This window comes from Podarcis cretensis (genome assembly GCF_951804945.1).
Source record: "Podarcis cretensis genome assembly, chromosome: 10".
Taxonomy (NCBI): domain Eukaryota; kingdom Metazoa; phylum Chordata; class Lepidosauria; order Squamata; family Lacertidae; genus Podarcis; species Podarcis cretensis.
Window position 1 is genome coordinate 53,613,287 of NC_137179.1, and position 23,418 is coordinate 53,636,704.

Below are 23,418 nucleotides of genomic sequence, written 5' to 3' on the forward strand. Positions count from 1 at the left end.
TTTAAGGGTCACATATGCATTACACAGCATTATGGCAAAAGGTAGAAAACCATTTAATGGCAATGGAAATAGTAGAACTGAACTGATTTCAAGCTGATAGTCACTCTCTCTTATATATATATATTCTCAATCAATTTATCAGCTCATTGGACTTTTATTTTGATCTACTGCCCTTTTATTTAGATCAGTTAATTTAATCTACCTTCAGCCAATTAGATGACAAGTCATTGTACAAGGTGCAACCATTTAGTTGCGCTAGTGTTACGCATACTGCCTGTCCTTCACCAGCAGGTCCCATGGCAGCTTACAACAATTAAAAATTGTAAATTGTAAACTGATAAAACAGATCACAATCACAGAAGTGGGGTGGGTGTATATACCTTTACCTGTATGCAAGTGCTCCTGCAAAGTGGCTTTCAATGTAGGTGTCCATAACTGGCTTAAAATGGTGAAACTTGCTGTCCTGCAGCAAATTAATTATGTGAACCTAAGAATAACAACACTGGTGTTTATTAATGCCTTTGGAAGTCAACATCCAAAATTAAAATAAGATTAAAATAATAAAATTATTCCCTAGGGAATAATTAAGTACTGTATACCTTACCAAACAATCAAATACTTGGGAGCCATACTTTTGAGAATTTTCATCTAAAATTCCAAATAAAGTGTCCAGTGTATCTTGGAGAAACTTGATGAAAGAGAAATTTAAGAAATACATATTTAATAAACGTTCTTTGTTATATAACCTGTTGGGGAAATAACATTTCTCTACGAATGCAAAATAAACAGTGAAAAGAGTCTTTACCTTTACTATTTCTGACCCATCTATTTCTTTCAATTTTGAGAGGCAGCCGGCAATTTTTTCTGGGTGGGCTCGCCACTTAAGAAGGTCAAGCATGTCTCCTATGAAGCAAAGACACAGAGCAACAGAGACGGTGTATAGCTAGAGATGCAACAAATGTCTGATTTATCTACATCAGGCATGTCCAACAGGTAAATCACTGGCTCCCCCCAAAGATTTGCAACATCTTAGGCTCCCCTGAAAAAGCTCAACAACTTTGACCTGAACCCCCAAAAAGGGGGTAGATCACTGCCAGTTTTTAACTCTGTAGATTGCAGTCTCTTGGGAGTTGGCTACCCCGATCTACATCCAGCAAAAGTTAGGCACAATCCAGCAAAAGTTAGGCGTGTTCAAGTGTCAAAGTGTCATTGACGTCAACAGCACTTATCAGCAGCTAAATCCCACCGAACCTAATGAAACATACTTATGAATAGATCACACTGGCAAACTTTCGTCTTTTTAAAAAGAATTCCACATATGGTGCATCTGCAACTTATGAGGAGGTTACGTTCGGGTAATCATGCCCATAGCCAAAATTGCATATACACATAACACATTGAGTGCAAAAGTGACTGGGATTGCTGAAGTCTTTTTCCTAGATGTCCTCCCCCCTTTTATTTATTTATTATTTTTATTTGCCAAGCCTTTAAATAAGCCTTTAAAGATTAACGCACACAAGTTAAATGTATGTAAGTTGTGGGCTTACTGTATTTCAGTAGATCTGTTGGTGTGCTGTGCTTAATGCATAGACAAGATTACTAGCCCTAACAGATAACCACACCAAAGTCCTGACTGTATCCTGATCCCTACTAGGATGTTTACCTATCCCTAACAGTACTTTTTGATTCCAGGTGTGCTGTTTTTGTTTTGTTTTTTAAATGTATTTCACTACATTCAATCTATGTCAGCTTTTGCTTTGCTCTAAATAGTCCCCCAAATTCCTTTATTAGTGTGTTGATAAAACCAATGGTTTATTCAATATCATTTGTGTCTATCTTGCAAAGATTAAAACGACATGTTAGAAGCATATCCCGATTTCAAGAACCTCACCTGTTACATTAACTGGCTGTTACACTGTTTTAATAACCAACATGTTACTTTACCGTTCTGTGTAAGCTTAGTCGAACACAGGAAAGATGTTATCCAAAATGATTCCTTAGTGGTTTTTACTGCTTGGTGGTTATTTGAAAGTAGATGCCCCTTTGAAAAGGGGAATTTGAGGTAGCGACTAGAATCCTGAAGGCTTACATTTTCTTCACACTGGGGGAATAATTAAGTTAAGTTTGCATTTCAACTTGCTATATAAAAATGAGATAAAAACGTAGCACAAAGCTGTCACGTAAAACTGTTTTTCTTTGGAGAATGGCATAATGTGCTAATTACCTCTTCCCAATGGGTTTCCTTCATGATCTGTTCCTAACCCTCTAGTACTGTATATTCTCTCTAAACACTGTCCCAAGGTGACTTCATTACATCCCGCGTCATTCAATACCACACACTTTCAGTACCCAGTTCTGCTATCTCTCTTCATCCCAGCCCCACAATTCTAAAGTGCCCCTCTGATATTTCTACTCAAATGCTTTGTTGTTGACTCATGATGAATAAACTGAAGACATAGGACACCTTTCTTCTCACTTCACCCTCTGTCTATTGACTCCGATTATCTGCTAACATCACCATCCATCCTATTAACAGGTACATAGCTATGGCTTTTCTTTGAGTCTTCTTCCCTTTGTCGCCTATATTCAGTCCAGTTACAAGCAAGTGGTCCTTCCTGTCTGCCCCCTGTAGTCCACACCTTGGTAAGCTTTCATCTTGATTACTGCTATCTTCTTCTCTTCAGCCTTACATTATTTCATATTGGGGGCTCATACACACTTTCGCTTGCCCTATACCTAGAAAGCATGGGTCTGAGTGGTTTTCCACTTGACCCACACTTTCTAGGCATGGGTCTGAGTGGTTTCCCCCTTGCCACGATCCTTTCCTGTGGGAAAGCCCACTCTTTAGCTCTAAATCGGAATACACCCAATTGCTGTTTGCTCCGATTGAGCGTTAAAGAGTGGTTTTCCCAGAGGGAAAACAGCAGGACAAGAGGGAGAAGCCCTTGGTGTCCTCAGCTCTAGCCCATATCAACGGCCTAAATCATACAACTTTCATTGCTCTGACCAACTGGGAAAAACACACACACCGTTGCTAAGCACAAGCGGTGTTATCAGGGAGAAGATACACAGGCAACTTTTTCGTGCATGCAAATGCACAGAAATTTCAGTGTGGCTAAAGGGGTGTGTGAGAGAGAGAGAGAGAGAGAGAGAGAGAGAGAGAGAGAGAGAGAGAAACTTTCTAGATAATGTTGGGAATTTGGCCAACCTAGATGCAACACGTTAGCAAAACAGGAGCAGTATCCAATAAGGAAATTTCACATTACGAGGTACTGCATTGAAATGCATAACAAGATTTAAAGAGCCAATAACATAAGCTTGAAAGGATAGAATGAGAGGATATTTTGCACAATGACAAGCCTAGCATTCTTTTGGCAGCTGATTCAATCTGCCCAAATCTAAGGGCAGCCCTAGGCATTTGGAGTATTTCTCTTGAATAAATCACATTTCCCTCTGCTTTCCAGTGGAAATTACCTTGTGCACAATGAGCTCGTGAGTGCCATCTGGCAGTGTCCTTCCATTTTCCTGCATCAGAGGGACGAAAGAAAAACCAAACAACTTCTTCTCCCCCTTTTCTTTTGCTGAAACACATATATAAATTAAAAATCCACCATATTCCAGGCTGGAAATGTGAATGCATAGATTCAGCGAAAGCAGAGTTGCATATATAACTTGGCACTCATCCACAACCAAAAGTCAGAAATGAAAATAATAATAATAATAATAATAATAATAATAATAATAATAATAATTTGTACCCCGCTCATCCGACTGGGTTTCCCCAGCCACTCTGGGTGGCTTCCAACATACATAAAAACATAATAAAACATTAAACTGCTTCCCTATACAGAGAAGACACCTTCAGGTGTCTTCTAAAGGTCATCTCCATGACATCTGATGGGAGGGCGTTCCACAGGGTGGGCGCCACTACAGAGAAGCCCCTCTGCCATAGTGAGAAATCCATAACCTACAAAACTGCTAATAGGACACAATCCAGCAAACAGCCACAACTCATACAGAAAGCAATGCAATAGGACACATTTGGACATGCTTCAATTAAAACTGAGACTAACAAAGGCTGCCAGGAGCATGGGAGTGTGAAGGAGGAAACTTACAATGGCCTCATCTCCATGTTGTGATAAGCCAGTTTGTCTCAGTCTTACATGTACATTGCCCCTGCTGCGTAGCTCCCCCAGGCGGCTTTTCTCCCAGCATGCATGGCGCCTGGGCAGCTCAAACAATACACAGTACAGCTTGCCATGCTGTCCACACTGAAACTATGTGAGTGTTAAGTCAGAAATAAACCAAGAACTTGATTTCTGGCTTAGTGTTCATGGTTAGTTTGTTTAAAACAAACTGTGGTCCAGGTTTGCACAATGTGATATCATACAATGGCTTCTTTGTGTTGTACAGGCACAGGGTGTGGGTATGGCTGTGTGTAAGGTGGAGAGGCACCTATGCAGCAGGGGGAGGTACATTCACAATTAAGCCATGGCTGAAGACGAACTATAGCTTCTCATGATGTGTGAACTAGGCCAACATGATGGCATAAATCTATGCAGGAAATAGTTCATGGCCAGGATAGGAATCATTCCCAAAAATACTGTAGGCAGCTACTTCCTTATGGCAGCATTGGTTCTAAAATAATTAATAACGTGTCATTCCAATTCATCTTTCTTTACTGAGCACAATCCCTGACTCATCCAAATTACAGAATTATACCAACTATTTTGAAAATACTTACCCTGATTCTGGATATATTTAAAATGCAAGAAAATTCAAATTCAAAACAACTTACTTTCAAGTAAGCGTGCTTAAAAGCGCCAGCTTGCTAGGAACATAAGAGCAATACTCTGTACTTACATCACTATTTGTGATGTTTTTTTAAGAAAATTTGATGAAAGACATCTATATCCTAGCCAAACTAGAAACTAATCTAAAGTCAGATCTTGAGGTCACTAAAAGAGTTGAATAAATCCTAGCTAGCTAATACCTGCAGAGATCTTTAAACAACCCCTTTCCACAACAGTCAAGAATGCAAGAGATAAGGAGAAGCAAGCTGTATTCTCAGACCATTTTGTTCACCACATACAAATGTAAGAGATCTGAAGAAGAGAAGGCAAAGACTTCTAAAACTGTAAATTGTGGCTCTCCTTCAATATCATCTTACATTGCTTTGAAGAAAAGAAAAATGTAAAATGTTCTAGAAAAAAACCACCTACTTCCTCCTATTTCTGTGCTCTTGTTTTACCTCATGGAATAAACATGTCACTTCCCTAATAATTCTATTATTTGAGCCCACAACCCTTGCAACTCTTTAGAACAGTGGTTCCCAAACTTTCCCCCCCCCCACAGACCACTTGGAAATTGCCAGAGGTCATGGTGGACCACGTAATGATATTTCTGCTTGTAATGTGCTATGCTAGGTGCTGTATGATTTTTAATTGTATTTTTACAGACATGCCATGGAGCACCTGAATAAAGCTTGTGGACCAATAGTGGTCTGCAGACCACAGCTGGGGAACCCCTGCTCTAGAACAAAGCTGGGGGAGCCTGTGGAGAATATGGGAATTGGGAGTCGAACAACATCTAGAGGAACACACCCCTGCTCTAGAACCTTCCAATTATTTCCCCTAGCAGTCTGTGCAGGCAGGAAGTTTTTAGCTTATAGAATTTCAGATATTTTTTCTCAACTGTGTTTGATAGAATTGTCATTTACATCCGACCCTCATAGGGGTGAAAAGTATTTAGGTAAAACAAATACTATCAGAAAGGCAAGTAATAATGGCAGAGATATTGAGGAAAACCTTTACAGCTACATATACCTGTAGCCTGGTAAAGAGTTTCATACACTCTATAGTTATGGAAGAAAACCCATCCCTTTCTGCAGGATAGTGCTAAGGCAAAGCTGTTAATGCCAGTGGATAGCTGGTTTTCAAATGTGATTCCCTCTCCCAGTAAGCTGCAAAGAGTAGAAAATCTGTCTTAAGTCAGTGTGCATGAAAAGCATTTGAAAAGCTCCGAGACTGCCTAGTGCAACTCCAAAGCGCTACAACTTATGAATAGGTCTTACTGGAACAGTGTCGGAATTCAAAGCGAAGATGAGCTCCCCTGAATTTATCCACAGGAATAGGAAGTTTCAGCAGCTCAGCCCACCGGGGACTGTTGTTGTGGTAAAGCACAAAGGAGTGAAATTCAGTGGCTGGTGGCTCTCCAGAGCCAAAAGAGATAAAATCCTGATGAAGAGAGAAAGAAAGCAGGTTAAAGGTATTACTTTAGAGCCAAAATTAACATGGACTCTGGAAAAAAGACGTCAAAAGCATCTACGGAACATTGCCAACCCTTCAGTGACCTTCTCAAGCAAAGTTGACCTTCTCAAGCAAAGGCTCAATAAGGTTCCCTTATTTATTTATTTTTTGGCCTGCCTGGGACTGCAAAAGAAGCAAGGTTATGAAGGTCCAGCAGGCCATGGTATAATTCATGGGCTGCATTTAGCTTGGTCACACAAGCTGTGTAGGCCTAACTAGAAGTTGCAATTTGTGTGCTTGATTGCTGTGATTATGACCCCATGAATACCTAGTGTACATATTTCTCTCTATTGGATAGCTGGATTCTGTGTACATTGTTATAAAATCTATGGGTAGTCATTGATTGCAGAAGGTTGCCATTTAGAATAAAATACACAATAGGAAAGATTAAGGAGAAAGCTTGAAGAAGAAAAATACCTTTAGGATTTGACCACCACAGTCCACAATGTACATTGTCACTTCTACATTCCTAGCCACACTTTTTCCTCCCTTCTCAAACTCTCCTCTTTCTATTGTGATATATAAGTCATTCCTCATTTCACCTGCAGGAGATGGGGGAAAACAGATTAACACAAGCAGAAACAACACAGCCTTGATCTTCACTTTAAATAGCAAAAAAAATTAATAAAAAATGGGTAATAAGCCCAGGAGGAAGGAGTGCTAGATAAAATTTACTCTGTAATCACACCGTGTGTGTGTGTGTGTGTGTGTGTGTGTGAGAGAGAGAGAGAGAGAGAGAGAGAGAGAGAGAGAGAGAATAGTAATGATGAGATGGGATCCATTCTGCAAGAATCATATAATCAGAGCATGATCCCCTCTCAGGCACATGCCCACTGGACAGGGTAAGGTTCATCCTAAACCCCTTGTACTGCTGCAACACAACATTAAACTGTCAAAACCATGCTGGTGTAACAACACTCTTGCAGCAATAGGACTCCATTGGTGCAAGGTAGAAAACTATGAATACCAATGTATGTGAGGGAGGCCTTTGGCTCAGTCAGGGTCCCTCTACACCATACACACCTGTATGTATGCACACAGAGCTCTTTTCCACATCAGCTGAACATACAGATGGCATCTCTCCTGGAAGTGGGGTGGATGAGAGATGCACTCCCAGTTGTTCCTTGCCAAGAGGGATTTGCTGATGGTGTCCCAGGGAAGTTGTCCATCTGCAGATGCACTTTGAAATCAAACCGTGTCTACAAAGCAATATCGTTCCTTTGCAGGGAGCTCTGCTGGTCCACAAAGGTGCAAATGCACTTTGCAAATGGACAACTTCAAAGGTTCCCACTGCCAACGCCTATCAGCTGACAGCAGTACCCATCTACCCTAAATGGCCTGTGGGTAGTGAGCCAGTTCTTGATCTAGTCCTCGGGCTGAAAAAAGCACACCCACCCATCATAAAAGAAAAGAAAAGGAGGAAAGATGGGTGAGGGGAGCTGAAGGTATTAGTTAAGCCAACTATTTCTGCATGCAGCAGTTTGTATGGTGCAGTGAGGAAGGAGTGAGCATGCAATCAGCTGAGGTGCTTTCAAGTAACTTTTCTTTAACCAGGTTACAATCCTATTTAATACATAAAAATATATTACGACAGGCACTATGAACAAAATTAATTCTACTATGCAGCGAACTGTGTTTCAATAATTGCTCTATAACAGAACAAAGGACAAGAGCAGTATGTGTCTTAGAAGCTAATTTTCTATGTATTATTTTAAGGGGCAGAATCATCATTCCACAGCCGGAAGCATTTTAATTAATGCTGCAGATAATATTAAAGTGACTGGGAATACTATGCTTAAAGACACAAAACAATCAAGACTCATTCAAGCTGGAAATAACTTCCTAATCCATTCCTCGTGTAAATCTGTTATAGTCATACTAGATCTTAAACAAAGCATGCATGCCTTTGCCCAGAAATGCATATACCAATACAAAGCCCAAATCTCAATTCAAGAAAAGCCATTTGGCAATTAGCGAGTGTAGATATATAAAGGAGGAGTTCCCAATAGAATACCTAATAAGAACAGACACAGAATATTTTAAAAAGGCTTGAAAAAGCTGAAAGGGAGAGGTCAATACATAGGACTCCAAACAGCTGGAGAGAAGGATGTAACATAGCGCCTGCCTGTGTGGAGAAGCTTGGTAAGAAGACTTTGTATGTGCTCACATAGCAACAACAACAACAACAACAACAACAACAACAACAACAATAATAATAATAATAATAATAATAATAATAATATTTTATTTATATCCCGCTCTCCCCAGCCGAAGCCAGGCTCAGGGCGGCTAACACCAATAAAATAATACAGCATTCTAAAATAATTTAATTATAAAATTAATTCAAATCAAATTGATGGCAACCATTGGGCTAGAGTTCTGTGAAGATTGCCAAAGGAAGGAGTCAGGCTGTGCCCTGGCCAAAGGCTTGGTGGAACAGCTCTGTCTTGCAGGCCCTGCGGAAAGATATCAAGTCCCGCAGGGCCCTAGTCTCTTGTGGCAGAGCGTTCCACCAGATCGGAGTCACAGCTGAAAAAGAATGGTGGCACCTCTATCTTGTCTGCAGCAGTTAGGAACAGCCAGGTTCATATCCCAAAATATAGGCGCAAACGGTAGGCAAACAAACACCCCCAATTTGTTATGGTGCCCAGCCCTCCAATGTATGTTGTATGCACAAGACATTATCATTAATACAATGAACACCCCCTTCCCATTGTACCCTGTCACAAAATACCTTCAACATCAAAAACTATGGGCTCCAATATTGTGCAAGTGGTGTTTCAGTCATACAATGGGGCTTTCCATCCCTCTCCTCCCCACCTGCAGTCTCCACGTACTCCCCAAATTATGCTCTAGAGGCTTATCCAACCCAGTGGGGCAAATTTTGAGGAGATGTGACAGGCTACTGGGAGGGTAGCAAAGAGGAGAGGAGAGGAGAGGAAGGGAAAGTCACACTGTGAGAGCAGAACTATGCTGCACTCACACAGTGGCTGTGTTGGATTTAACCCTATATTACAAACATAAGCCATCTTGAAATGCCTCTACCCCCTGGTAAGGTAATTACTGATGATTCAATATGCTTTAGGATGTAGTTGGAAATGTGAACAATTTGTCACAGATTGGCATTCCATGTAGAATTGGTATTCCCTGGTCCCAGAACATGTACACACCATGTACATGGATCAATGCACATTCACATATTTCAGCTGTTCACAAACCACTTAACACTGCAGTCTCTGTGCAGCATACAGGATCACAAAAGGTAAAACAGAGATAAAACTGGTTTAAAATTGATTAGAAAGAATAATAAAAAATATTACTTAAAATGCTTGCTGACATAAAATAAGTCTTCATCAGGCACCAGAAGTTCAACTAAGCCTGCCAAAGCGATGGCATTGACCTTCAAAGCCCTAAATAGCCTTGACCCTGAAGTAGTGCTTACACCTCCATCGTTCAGCCCAAACACTGAGGTGAAATTCTGAGGGCCTTCTGGCGGTTCCCTCAGTTCGAGAAGTGAAGTTATACGGAACCGGGCAGAGGGCCTTCTCAGTAGTTGCTCCCACCCTGTGGAACGCCCGCTTATCAGATGTCAAACAGATAAACGACAATTTGACTTTTAGAAAACATCTGAAGGCAGCCCCATTTGGGGAAGTTTTTAATGGTTGATGTTTTACTGTGTTTTTAATATTTTGTTGGGAGCTGCCCAAAGTGGCTGGGGCATATAAATAATAATATAAATAATAAAATTATTCTTGTTGTTGATGATAATATTATTACTATTATCTCAGATAGGAGAGAGTTCCACAGAATTGGGCCGGCAGTACAGAATGCACTGCTCCTGATAGATATGAGCTTTGAGTGCGGGGATTAATGGTGACTTCTCCTTACCCCCCCCAAAAAAGAAACTTCAGTGACTGAACAGGGATGTAAGGATTCAGGTGGTCCTTAAGATATCCTGGGTCTAGGTTGTTAAGGGCCTTGTAAGTTAATACAAGAACCTTGAACCAAGCCTGGTAGCATATGGGCAGTCAGTGCAAGCTTCTTGGAGTTATGTGATGGCAGCAGCTTGTCCCCACCGAAAGCAGTGGTCTACCTGAAGTGAGCCCCAATCCTTTAAAGAGAGATGGGAAACTTAGATAATTGGACACTTTTTGTCAGCTACCCAATTATTTCGTTTTACCTGATTTATGTTCATGGCCACCTTTTTAAAAAAAGAAAGATCATCAACAATCCCTAAAAATTGAAGTCCTAAGATAAAATATCTAACAAGCTAAATACAGTGGCACCTTGGGTTACATACGCTTCAGGTTACATACGCTTCAGGTTACAGACTCTGCTAACCCAGAAATATTACCTTGTGTTAAGAACTTTCCTTCAGGATGAGAACAGAAATCACCCAGCGGCGGTGCAGCGGCAGCAGGAGGCCCCATTAGCTAAAGTGGTACCTCAGGTTAAGAACAGTTTCAGGTTAAGAACAGACCTCCAGAACAAATTAAGTTCTTAACCTAAGGTACCACTATACTCCAGAAATTTTAAATACATCTTCCCTGGACTTGGGAACAGTCTTCCAAAGTAAAGTGTTAGGGTTCTTTTGTTTTGTTTTCTAAAGAACATTCTAAACTACACATACTACTTTCTTGGCAGACTATGACTGGTTAGCAAAGTTGCTGGACTGCAACTCTTATTATTCCTGACATTTAGTCATGCTGGCTGGGGCTGATGAAAGTTGGAACCCCATAAAATATTTTGAAGGGGTACAGGTTTCCCTCTCCTGTAGAACAAAAGTGAAACAGGTATTCCTGACAGCTACCCCACATTAAATCCCCGGTGCTGGTTGCGTTCCTGCCAGAGCAGCAAAATGGAAATCAAACACAGTTGCATTATGAGCACATTGTTTCCCTGTCACTCCAAGCTCAACCCTTTATTGACAAAACACACAGTGAATCCAATAAATCAAGGTAAAGGGGGGGGGGAAAGAAATAAAGAGTGGAGTGGCTGCGATAAAAGTAATTGTGCATTTATTGAACTTATTGAACCGAGTGTGACCAGACACCTGTTCATTTGCTGATTTTATTTGGGAAAACCGAAATTCATTGGCAGACATGAGGCATCGTCCCCACTTTCATTCATATAAAAAAAAATTAAACAGCATCTGAAATACATGCTACATTCCCCACAGATCATAACAGTTTTATGGATGGTTATAGTTCAAGCCCTATTTACTTAACTGTATTGCTTTAAACTTATTTTTCAATAGCTAACACAATCAGAAAAAACTTTGTGACAAAGGACTCTGGTAAAGGGGGGGGGGGGTTCCCAATTGAATTTTATAGACTTTGCAATCAGCAAGAAGTTACTGACTGCAAGAATGGAAGAATATTACTATTATGGGAATAATATTGGGTTGCGTCAAGCGAAGAGATGACTCTCTTGGGGCTTCCGCACAGCTTGATTGCTTGCATAATGACCTCGAAGGCTGGTGGGTACTTGTTACTGAAATTTGTGGCAAACCTGCCTGGCAGGGAAGAGGCTGAGATAGGGTTCTGCCTGTTGTATGTGTGTCGCAGAAGAGAAAATACGGCAGTTTTCAGTGTAACCAACTAAGGAGAAAGAAAGCTGAGTTTTATTGCTGGGTAGCAGGAGGATGCCTTGAAGGGCGAGCTTACAACTGCCTGTTGTTACTTTTGGAAACAAATAATGCTTTATGCTGAATGTTTGTATGTTTGTAATCAGACAGGTACAGTGGTACCTTGGTTGTCGAACTTATTCCGTTCCGTTCAACTCCTGAAACCGTTTGAAAACCAAGGCGCGGCTTCCAATTGATTGCAGGAGCTTCCTGCACTCAATCGGAAGCCGCGTCGGGCATTCGGCTTCCAAAAAACGCTCGCAAGCCGGAACACTCACTTCCAGGTTTTGCAAACTTCGGGAGCCAAGCTGTTCAACAACCAAGGTACCACTGTATTATGAAACACCACTGACTCTCCAATCCATGCAGTAAAAGGCTGCCTTTAGAAGTTCCTCTTGCTTAAGGAACCGAGAACATGTGAAACATTATTCTCTTCCATGAGACTAATGAGTCTGCTTTCGGATGATTCTGGCCGTCTCTTGGTCCTTTTCAGCCTGGTTTTATTTATAATTTTGGGACAGAGACTGCATCCATAGCATAAGGATGCAGTCCTTTCCAGAGTTTTGCACCCTTGGAGTTTTCAGTTAGATATTGTGACTCCCTGGAAGCACGCTGGAATAAGTGGAATCCAGCAATTTGATCACAGCTGTCCTAGAACACCTGTAGAGCCGAACGCAAACAGCTGGTTTTAACCTTTAAGGCTCTTATCCCGTATAAGCCTGCCAGGTTTTTGCAGTTCTGCTCCAGAGACCTTCCCTTCTGGAGTAGCATTTCTGTTAGTTTTTCTGGCTGTGACGCTGTGGAATGTTCTGCTCTTCCTTAAGAGGTTAATTTATGCTCCTTTTGAGACGTATAAAACCTTTTGGGGAGTCAACCTGAATTGTTTTATATTTTCATTAAAAAACCAAAACCAAACAGGTTTAACTGTTTCAGAAACATTATTTTGTTCAAAAGTGGTATATAAATACTGGAATACTGTAACAACAATAAAAATTAATGTGAGACAGTGCTCCCAGAACCCAATTTGTACAGGTTCACTCATTAAGTCACAAGGAACAAACAGGAGACAAATGTACAGCAAATATCTGAAAGAGTAGGAAATTAAATTCTTAACACAGTTAATAATCTAAGGCACAGTTCTTGCATTCCAAGTTTGGGCGTAATCTCATAATGGTAAGCCCTTTAAAACAAATAACTGCATTCCGGTTGTACAAATCCAACACTTTCTTTTTGTCTTCTTGATTTATAGCAGAGTCAGTTGAGTACAGAGAGGACAGAAACAGATTAAAATAACACAATTCCTCAAGGAGACTTTTATCTGATGAAAATACTTCCCTGTAGATGGTGCTCACACCCAGCATCTGAGCTCTGTAGTGTTGATTAATTACAAAGGCCCCTAAGCAGAAAATAATATTTACTGCTGTTGTAGGAGAAGAGGATTTTCTGGGGGCTTTCCCTATATCAATGGGGTCTAGGATGGGTCTAAAAAGAGCTGGAAATTGATTGGGAAATACTGACACCTGAAGCTTTAAGGTTTAATTGCTTGATATCTGACACTGGAAGGGACGCAGGTGGCGCTGTGGGTTAAAGCCTCAGCGCCTAGGACTTGCCGATCGAAAGGTCGGCGGTTCGAATCCCTGCGGCGGGGTGCGCTCCCGCTGCTCGGTCCCAGCGCCTGCCAACCTAGCAGTTCGAAAGCACCTCCGGGTGCAAGTAGATAAATAGGGACCGCTTACCAGCGGGAAGGTAAACGGCGTTTCCGTGTGCGGCTCTGGCTCGCCAGAGCAGCGATGTCACGCTGGCCACGTGACCCGGAAGTGTCTCCGGACAGCGCTGGCCCCTGGCCTCTTAAGTGAGATGGGCGCACAACCCCAGAGTCTGTCAAGACTGGCCCGTACGGGCAGGGGTACCTTTACCTTTACCTTTTTATCTGAGACACTTACAAGGGTCATACACAAAATCAGATGATTTGTGATTTCAACATAATAGAATGATTTCAACATAATATTCTCTGGGATGCTGATTATAAATCTATCTGCACTTTGAAGCCTATGGCTGAGTCTTTGACACTTCTTCCTCTTCCCAACGAACTATATTTGCACATGATATATAGGAATAATAGTCCTGTTTAAGAACGTAAGAGCTCTTTTGGATCAGATCAAAGTTGTATTTAGTCCAGTACTTGTTTCACACAGTGAACAACCAAATGCCAAAAGCAAAACATCAGTGCAACATTTGAAGATAGCGATCATATCTCCTCTCAGTCTCCTCTTTCCCAGGCTAAACATACCCAACTCCTTCAACCATTCCTCATCAGGCTTGGTTTCCAGATTCTTGATCATATCGGTCACCCTCCACTACATATTCCAGCTTCTCAATCTCCTTTTTAAATTGTAGTGCCAAGAATTGGACACAGTACTCCAGGTGTGGTCTGACCAAGACAGAATAGAGCAGTACTACGACTTCCCTTGATCTGGACACTATGTTTCTGTTGATGAAGGCTAGAATAGGTTCAGCATTTTTTGCTGCTGCATCACACTGTACTCATATATCCTGTTCACATGTACTACCAGTAAGCCAGGTCAAGCAGCTACAAATCCACCCAACAGCTACTTTGTCCAGCCCATATTTTACCAGCTTCTCTGCAAGAATATCATGGGGGACTTTGTCAAAAGCCTTACTGAAATCAAGATACACTATGTCCACAGCATTCCCCTGATCCACCAAGCTTGTAACTTCATCAAAAAAAAGAAATGAGATTTGTCTGGCATGACTTATTTTTGAGAAACTCATGCTGGGTCTTAGTAATCACAGCATCCTTTTCTAAGTGCTCAGAGATGGACCGTTTAATTATTTGTTCTAGGACCTTTCTTGGTATCAAGATCAAGCTGACCAGTCGGTAGTTATCTGGGTCTTCCTTTCCCCCCTTCTCAAAAAATATAGACAAAGGTTCTGAGATTACATTGGTAAACTTCTTTACTACTCTTGGGTGCAGCTCACCAGGCCCTGGAGATTTGAATTCATTTAAAATAGCTTGTGACTCTCCCGACCACTGCTGCATGTGTCCTGTGGGTTGCCCATCCCATCTGATTAAAGCTGTGTGTTACTCATGGAACAAAGTTTATCCTACACTGCAGGAGATACAGACAGAAAGGATAACCTTCTGCTTTTCATTTTCCATATTGCCTGGCTGCAATTAGCAAAACAAACATTCATTCTTATTAAGATACGATGATCACTATACAAATAAAAAAATATCCTTTACAGCATGTGCCGTATCCTCACAAAAGTGGTTCAGTTGGCTCACAAAAGAATGGAGCCAATTACTAAGCTGATGTCAAAATCTATATTTTTAAGCAAAGTCCATCACAGCTACAGTAGCGCAGCTTCTACATAGCCGCTGAAGTCTACCAGCGGCTGGCCACACACTGCTCCGCTGTAATGTGCATTTTCATAGTGGCACAGAACATCACTGTGTCTCACAATGGGAAGTCAAAAGAAGAAAAATTATTTATAGCAGCCAGAGGAAAATGTGACAACGCACAGCAGAGAGCCGCTATATCATGCACCGCTAGCAAAGAATGGAATAAAGCTAATAGGGATGCCTGGTGCTCGGTAAAAGCTGTTACTCATTAGCATCAGTTACACCAGCTTCCAGGGTGCTTGATGACATTTTCTCAAATTACCAAACTACAGCACCACAAAAAAAGGTAAGGAAAGCTGGAGTGCTAGTGGAAACCACTGAACTTCAAGCAGTTATTTATGATGGATTTTGGGGAGAAGATTCTTTGAATCATCTGCATGGTATTCTGGACAGAATCAGGACGTGGCAGAAGATTAACCTTTCACCCCTGCAATCAACGTAAAGCTGAACAGGAAATAAAAGGGAGGAAGGACCTACGTAGTATCCAAAATGGGTTCTTCCTGGCTTCTGTACACCACGCAAAAATGCAGACCAAGGAAAATGAGAATTATCTGTTTAAAAGCTCTGAGATTAGCTTTCAACAATTAAGTGTGCAATAGTCCCAAACATCTAACAACAGGAACTCGTGGTTCTCTGCCAATACTTGCTGTGTCTGGGACTGGATGATTTATAGCTACACTCCATTTGATTCTCAGAGCTAAAGCTCCCAGAAATTCTTGCTACACACTCCTGTCTATGCAAGCCAGCTGCTGCCTAAGCACCTAAATCAAACTGCTTTGACGCCCTATCCTCTCCACTTCCTATCATCTAACTTTACTCCTGCTTTCTTAATTCCATTGTCAATCATGCCTACCTGGACATGCTCAAGTCTAGACTGTTCTTCCCCGATGTCTGTTTTGCTTGCCCTAAAACACACACACACAGACACACAAACCTTTTTGCCATGGTATAATTTACCAGTCATTCAGAAATCCCATTGCAGGGACAGCTAATCAGATCTTTGATCACAACACTTTTGCAAAGGCTTGGACCAGAAGTACAAAGATTTACTTGGAATTAGATCCTACTGCTTTCGGCGTGATTTATTTCCATGCGAGCATGCTTAATCATGAAAGATGCAAAATCTAAGCATTACAAAAATCATCAGGAAAAATAAGTAACTTTCCATTATCATCCTTTGTAACCTCATGGAGTAGCTGTTGCAATGCCCTTTAGCTATAGCTGCCCTTGGAGGTAATTCAGAAGAACCAGCTGGTATAAAATCCTATGGCCCACCTCTTTGCAGACGTAGGGTTGATAGGAACATATACAGTCTGCTGTACAATTTGCTGCACTAGCTATCTATCTGCTTCCTGATCCAGCTGACAAGTGTCTTTTCAACCACCTCGGACCTCAATTCCCACTTTAGGATAGGGTTTTTCTTATCTTGATTCTTTAACCCACCTGGCATGATAATATTGGAAAAGCCCAGCTTTCTTGTTATCGATACTCCATGGGTAAACATGGATGTGTAGTCCCTCCTGATTTGTTCAATGTCTCCGTGTAGCAGCTGCAGAGACACAGCTAGACCTATAAAAGGAAAAGGAAACAGTCAAGAAGCAGTCATTCTTCACTTTTCCAGCGAAGCACCAGGGGCCATCTGTCAAAAGAATCTAGACAAGAAGCACATAAATCCACAGGGTCAATAACAGGTACTGTATAGACCACCAATTCTTGGGGACCATAAAGTGTTCTAGAGATTGGAAATCTGTTTTCCCATGCAAACTGACTTCAGAGATCATCAGGTTCCATAATAAAATGGGCACCATTCAGAAATAAGGGCTTCACAGTTAAAAATTATAGGCGGAGTTTGGCTTGCTTCATTTGTAGCAACAAAAGCACGGCTCGGCTGTTGGGTTCATCCACTCCCTCCCACTTGCATGTTCCAATTGCCTCTCTCCCTTCCTGTAGTCTGCAGTAGTGTCTGTGCACGAGAAACTAGTTTGCACAAGCAGTAGTTCACCTCCAAATACCAGAATACGAAACCTAAATGCAGTAGTTGTCTGGTGATTGTTGTGGCTGAGGATCCAGTGGTCAGATAGACTCCTGGAGGACTGCATTTGGCCTCCAGGTCTGAGGCTCCCCATGCCTATTATACAGTCTCAAATTTTCCAAAACATATTCATCGTGGCTAAACCTTTTGATGTCTATTGGTCCAGAAAGATTGTCCACAGCACCTTCTATTCTGATTTTCATGGATATTTTGCCTCTGATAAAAGGGACCACAGATGACATGCTCTAACATTAGAGATGTGATAACTCAATTCTCAACTCATCCTGTATGTGTGTGTGTAAATGCACATGTGAACACTTTTTAAGCACTGGCCATATTATTTATTACCATTTAACAAATAATTTTGCTCAAGACATTTATTTAACTGGGTGATTTTTTTTTATTGCCTTCTTAGAGACAAAGAAACATTTGATACAGACTACAATTACTTCAAAGAAGTAGTCTGCTAAAATAATAAGATATTCTTCACTGCCTGGTGCCGTGTAATCCTGTTATTCTTCCTAAACACTTTAAAGTTCAAGACCTTAAATCTAATTAGCATTTAAAGATTTCTTCAACCTCTTCTTTCATCTGCCTCAGACTTCCTTCAAAGAATTGTATTTCACCCAGGAAGCAGGAGAATATCAACCACAAAAGCAGCTTTTAACCCAGGACTTGAAGGAGCTGTCAAGGATGTTAGATTAAGGCCCTTTTCACTTGCTCAAATACCACTTTCAATGTACATTGCATAGGTGCATGTGGATTGCAGTCTTCACCCTCTCCTGCAAACACACAGTACTCTCTGTACATACATGCAGCTGAGTATGAGATGGATCTTTTCCAGTATTCAAATACTGCAAATAGGAAGAGAGTTTGATTCCTGCCACAACTCACCATGCTTCTGTTTATCATGTGATGTTGCAAACCCAGGGCATCAGTATTGTATCTCCAAAAAAGTAGGCAACTGAAGAAGAATATTCAGCAAAGGTAAAGGTAAAGGGACCCCTGACCGTTAAGTCCAGTAGCAGACTACTCTGGGGTTGCAGCGCTCATCTCGCTTTACTGGCCGAGGAAGCCGGTGTTTGTCCACGGACAGCTTCTCTGGGTCCTGTGACCAGCATGACTAAGCTGCTTCTGGCGAATCAGAGCAGCGCACGGAAACACCATTTACCTTCACACCGGAGTGGTACCTATTTATCTACTTGCACTTTGACGCGCTCTCGAATTGCTAGGTTGGCAGGAACTGGGACCGAGCAACAAAACACAGGCTAGCTTGGTATGGAAACAGGCCCTCCAAGTGTCCCTATTTCCCAGATTTACAGAAGGCATCCCGGTTTCTGATTTGATCCTTTAGAAGACAGCTGAAGGCAGCCCTGTATAGGGAAGTTTTAAAATGCTTAATGTTTTGTTATGTTTTTATATGTGTTAGAAGCCGCCCAGAGTGACTGGGAGTGACTGAGAGTCAGATAGGTGGGGTATATATAAAATAATAATTATAATTATTATAATTATAATTATTTGGGGTGTCCCTATTTTCTTTGGAGAAATGTTGGAGTTTATGTGGAAATAGGCACTTACTTGTTCAGGTGTTGAGATCCCAAGTCATTTACAACTTTAAAAGGTAAGTACCAGCATCTTGATTTGGGTCCTGATAAAAAGCATTGCAACCCTCTTTTCAGTTGGTGAAAAAGCTTTCCTGAATACTGCTGCAACCTGCTATTCCTCGGAGTACAAAGAATCAGAAGTGACCCATGTTTGCGAGCCTACTAAACAAAAGCTCATTTGCACATAAAGTGTTAATAAGCCCTGAGCAAATTCCAAGACCACTGGGACCAGACAGGCACTGTATTACCTTTTAAATATACTGAAGCCACGTGAGACCAGTACTCACTTTCATGCAAGGTTTGCTCTATTGCTGAGAAACCATTTTATATATACTGTATATATTGTACCAAGTACAAGGTATAGCACAGATATCTGAAAAGGTGTCAAGTTTAACTAGGGTTACAACTGCCTTCCAGGCTTTCTACAAGCAAATTTTACGTGAAGTCTTTATGCTTCATAATAGAACTACATTTTTTGAAGTTGCACAATTCAGGTACCACTGAAACAGGATGAATGATAGCCTGAGATGCTAACAATAGAGTTTATTGGTACAAGGCAGCCACTGAATGTCCTATATAATAGAATTTTTTAATAAAACTGTAGCTGTCAATTACCTTAAGCCATTGCTGCAAGGGCGTTCAAAGTGAGCTTAGTCAATAGAACATTATCTTCTTGTTTAGATTGCTATAACAATATAACGAAACACCTTTCCAATCTAGCAGAATTTTAATAGCATTAAAATGTAAACAAAGTATAAGCTGGCGTAGGAAGATAATCATGGCTTGAGCATCCAGCTGCACACATAGCAGCTCGAACACTTGGCTGCGTTAGATTATTATAGCCAGTGCAAGTAATGAGAGGGGAAATACAATAGATTGCATTGCAGTCAGTGAAAATAATGAGGGTGGAAGTGTGGAAATTTTCTGACCGATAAATGAGCTGTGCGGATTGAGAAGAACCGGCGCAATTTGTGTGCAGCAAGACTCATGCTCATCATTACGATATGCAGAATGGGTGGGAAGACATTGCATCAATTTCAGACACCTCTATGCATACAAATGTATTACCACTTTACAGGTGTAGCCAACGTGGTGCCTTCTAGACATTGCTGGACTACAGTGTCTATTATCCATGAACATTGACCATGCTGGTCAGGGCTGATGGAGGCTGGAGGACAACAACGGATGAAGACCACCATGTTGTCCACTCCAGCACCACTAAATGGGGCTCCTTTGGGCAAAGCAGAGCTATGCAACGTAAGGTTGCAGGGAGGGGGCAGATTTTGCCTCCATATCATAATAATTATTATTTCATAATATAATGCCACCATGGCGCTTTACAGAGTAACAAGTCAAGTCCTTGCCTTGAAGAGCTTACAATGTACAATTTGAAGGGGGAAATGCCTTAGCTTTACTATGTTCTACAGGAAATCATGGCATGAAGTTCACAAAGAGCAAGGAACCAAAGATAAATTCACGTTTTCAAGCATAATTAGAAGAGTGACACACTCATGAAATGCAAAAAAAGTCAAGGAATGGAAGGTGTGGGAGGGGGGAAAAGATAACATGACATCTTGCTACTTTTACCTTCAAGCGTGAGTGATAGCCATTTATATATTTAGGAGGCAGTGAAGGGTTAAAACCTGGGAACCCTTCTAGGCAATACTGTCAGTAAGCTACATGTCAGCAGTGGGCAAGGCCTGAGGCAAAAGTGGGAGGAGCAATGAAAGTAAATTTTACCTATCTATAAGCTAGTTTACACCCCCCTCCCCTCTGTCTCCCATCCAGAAAAGCAAGAATTACACAAGCGCACACTCCAGCCCAGCAAAAAACAGGGCATGGTCTGGGGAGAGTTCTGAGGGCTGAGTTGAATGGCCTGTGGAGGGCCACATCTGGTCCCCTGGTCATGAGGTTCCCCACCCCTGCTCAAGGATCAGAGGCTAAACTTGCTTCTTAGAAGCACATGATGTGAGGAAGGGCCTAGAATCCACCATTTCCACCATCCAGCAGCAGCTGTGTCCCAAACGGCAGTCTAATTACTGTACTAAGTACTAGAGACTTCAATGGGTGTCTTAGGAAACGGAGCCAGTTCCATCATCATAGGTTTGCCCCTTCTTCTGCAAGGCCCAGCCCTGGTTTCTGCTCCTTAGTCACACTGGAGTTGGGAGCTGGCTTTTATATTATGGATGGCAGATTGTCCCCTCTCTTATAACTGTGAGGCTTCTGCTAAACGTGCGTAAGATGGGCAAGGAACCAGATAAGGCTGCCAGAATGACCCCATAAGACGTTTCCATCAGCTGCTTCTATGTCACAGAGAAGTTTGTCTTTCATTTATCCTAAATCCCCCCCCCCCCAAGCAGTGCTTGTCAAACGTGAGAGGTCAAAACCAACTCATGGAAACCATGCTGTGTCCTATCACCACCTGCTATGACTAACTACTTACTCCTCATCATGAGTCAGTGCTCACCTCAATAATTATATTGGCTCAGAAGTAATGGTTGTATTTAAAATCATCTTTTTGCACCTGGCTTCCTGAGATTTGAGTCATGAAGATATAAACACTGTAAGCAAAACTTTCTGGTCCAAAGAGGAGAAGGGAGCAGAAAACTCACAACAAGCTCGAAGCTTGTTCCCGTAATGCTAAGCTACAGGCTATCATTGTGTCTGAATGCTGTCAAAATAAACTGGGGGGCAAAGCGTTGCTCATCTTGAAGATCAGAGTGTGCTCTCCCTCTCATGCTGTGAGAAGCAAAATGTATTATTTCCAGTATCTTGATTTCTAGTCAATACTCGAGTGCCTTAGCTGACCATTAATTTCAAAACATGAACATTGTATGGGAATTCCATTTTCAAGTAACCCAAGGCTTGTCCTTATGTGCAAATCCAGACAAACAGTTTCGGATCCTGGCTTGATATACCACTGTTTACATAATGGCATCTGAACTTAGTTGAAAACAGAAATGAAAGCTTCTTATTTCTTCCTCATGGTTCCATAAAAAAAGGACAAAGAAGGGAGAGCGCATGAGTAACACTAAACCATAGTTAAGTGTTATGTTATGTTGAAATCAAGCCACTGACTGACGGTGCAAATAGCCAATGAAATTACGCCTATTGTTTCATTTGCTTTGCTATCTCCTACCCCTTAAGAAATATAGTGTTGTTCAGAGAATCCCCATCTTTCTAAATTCTAAACAGGGCCCCATATTTCTAAATGTTTAAAAGAATAATCTAAAAAATTAATAATCATCCAGGAACTAGATATATGTGCACAGCTTTTATTTTGTTTTATTTTAATCAAAAATCTCAAAATACTTCTCTTCTACTGTCAAGTCATAATTAAAGCTAATTGAGCAATAATTATCAAGCAAAAAAAATCTCCAAAGTTCATTTGCCTTGGCTTTCCTTTTATTGAGAACAAAGTGAAATGCTTCCATGCTGTGTGTATTTATGTTGAATCACAAAGATCTCAGCATCATTCCTGCCTTGAATTTCTTTCTAACAGCAGCCTTCGGTGACAACTGATGTTTAAACACATCAAAATCTAATGTACATAATCTCCTTGCCTCAGAAGTGTAATGAAGGATTAAAATGGCAGATTAATATCCTGTCACAAGAGTGCAAAAGCAATTATACAAAAGCACTCTAACGTATGGGTGCCAGGGAGAGTGGGTATAAAACACAATTCTTCAAGTGCTGTTGATGTATTTCTGAACTAAGCAGAGGCATATTCGAGAACAAGCTGAATCAGAGACCTAGCAAAAGATAGCTTGGGATGATTACATAGAAAAGCATGATCGGTCACATGTCACTAAATCAGCGTTTCCTAACTTGGTGCCCACTACACGTTTTGGACTGCAGTTCCCATCAGGCCCAGGCAAATCATCCTTGAAAATAGGATGCTGGACTAGATCCAGTGGGGCTCTTCTTATCTTCTTATCAATGAGAACTGGAGTCCAAAACACTTGGAAGAGAGCCACATTCAAGAAGGTTGCAGTAAATAAGTTCCTTTCCTCCTTGATGGGAGCAGGAAGATGCTCATTATCAATATGGTAACAAATGTATTCTATAGAAAGAGGCAGGGATTTTTGTCAGCCATAACTCAGTGGAAGCTCCTCTTAGGTGGGTTCTGGCACCATTGCTGGTGGGCACCATTGCCATGTGAAGAGATCAAGGGAGGTGTTCATGGTGAATTTCGGCACCTCTTTTCTTCTAGAAAAACAGCACTGGAAAGAGGCCAGAAGAGAACATTTTCTAGATGATATGGTGCAAGCTTTGCCTTGCACCAAAAGATCTATAATACAATTTCCACATAATTTACTATAAAGAGCTGACAATCAACCAGCAGACCTCAGCTGCAAATTAGGAGCCCATGCTGTAGGCACATTTTTACTATTTGAGTGAGGGTATGTATTTAATAGGGACGC

The 23,418-nt window shown here is 41.3% G+C and overlaps 1 protein-coding gene across 5 annotated transcripts in view; it reads right to left on the reverse strand.

The window, feature by feature from the left end:
• The window catches only part of DOCK4 (dedicator of cytokinesis 4), a 265,492-nt gene that overhangs the window by 92,238 nt on the left and 149,836 nt on the right, over nt 1-23,418 (reverse strand). For all 5 annotated transcript variants that reach the window (XM_079994015.1, XM_079994018.1, XM_079994016.1 and 2 more), the window contains exons 13-20: nt 16,802-16,927; nt 6,726-6,850; nt 6,074-6,236; nt 3,475-3,581; nt 1,945-2,101; nt 806-903; nt 605-688; nt 387-487 (exon numbers count right to left, since the gene is read on the reverse strand). In XM_079994015.1, coding sequence (XP_079850141.1) covers nt 387-487; nt 605-688; nt 806-903; nt 1,945-2,101; nt 3,475-3,581; nt 6,074-6,236; nt 6,726-6,850; nt 16,802-16,927 — 961 coding nt within the window. The remainder of the gene's footprint in view (nt 1-386; nt 488-604; nt 689-805; nt 904-1,944; nt 2,102-3,474; nt 3,582-6,073; nt 6,237-6,725; nt 6,851-16,801; nt 16,928-23,418) is intronic.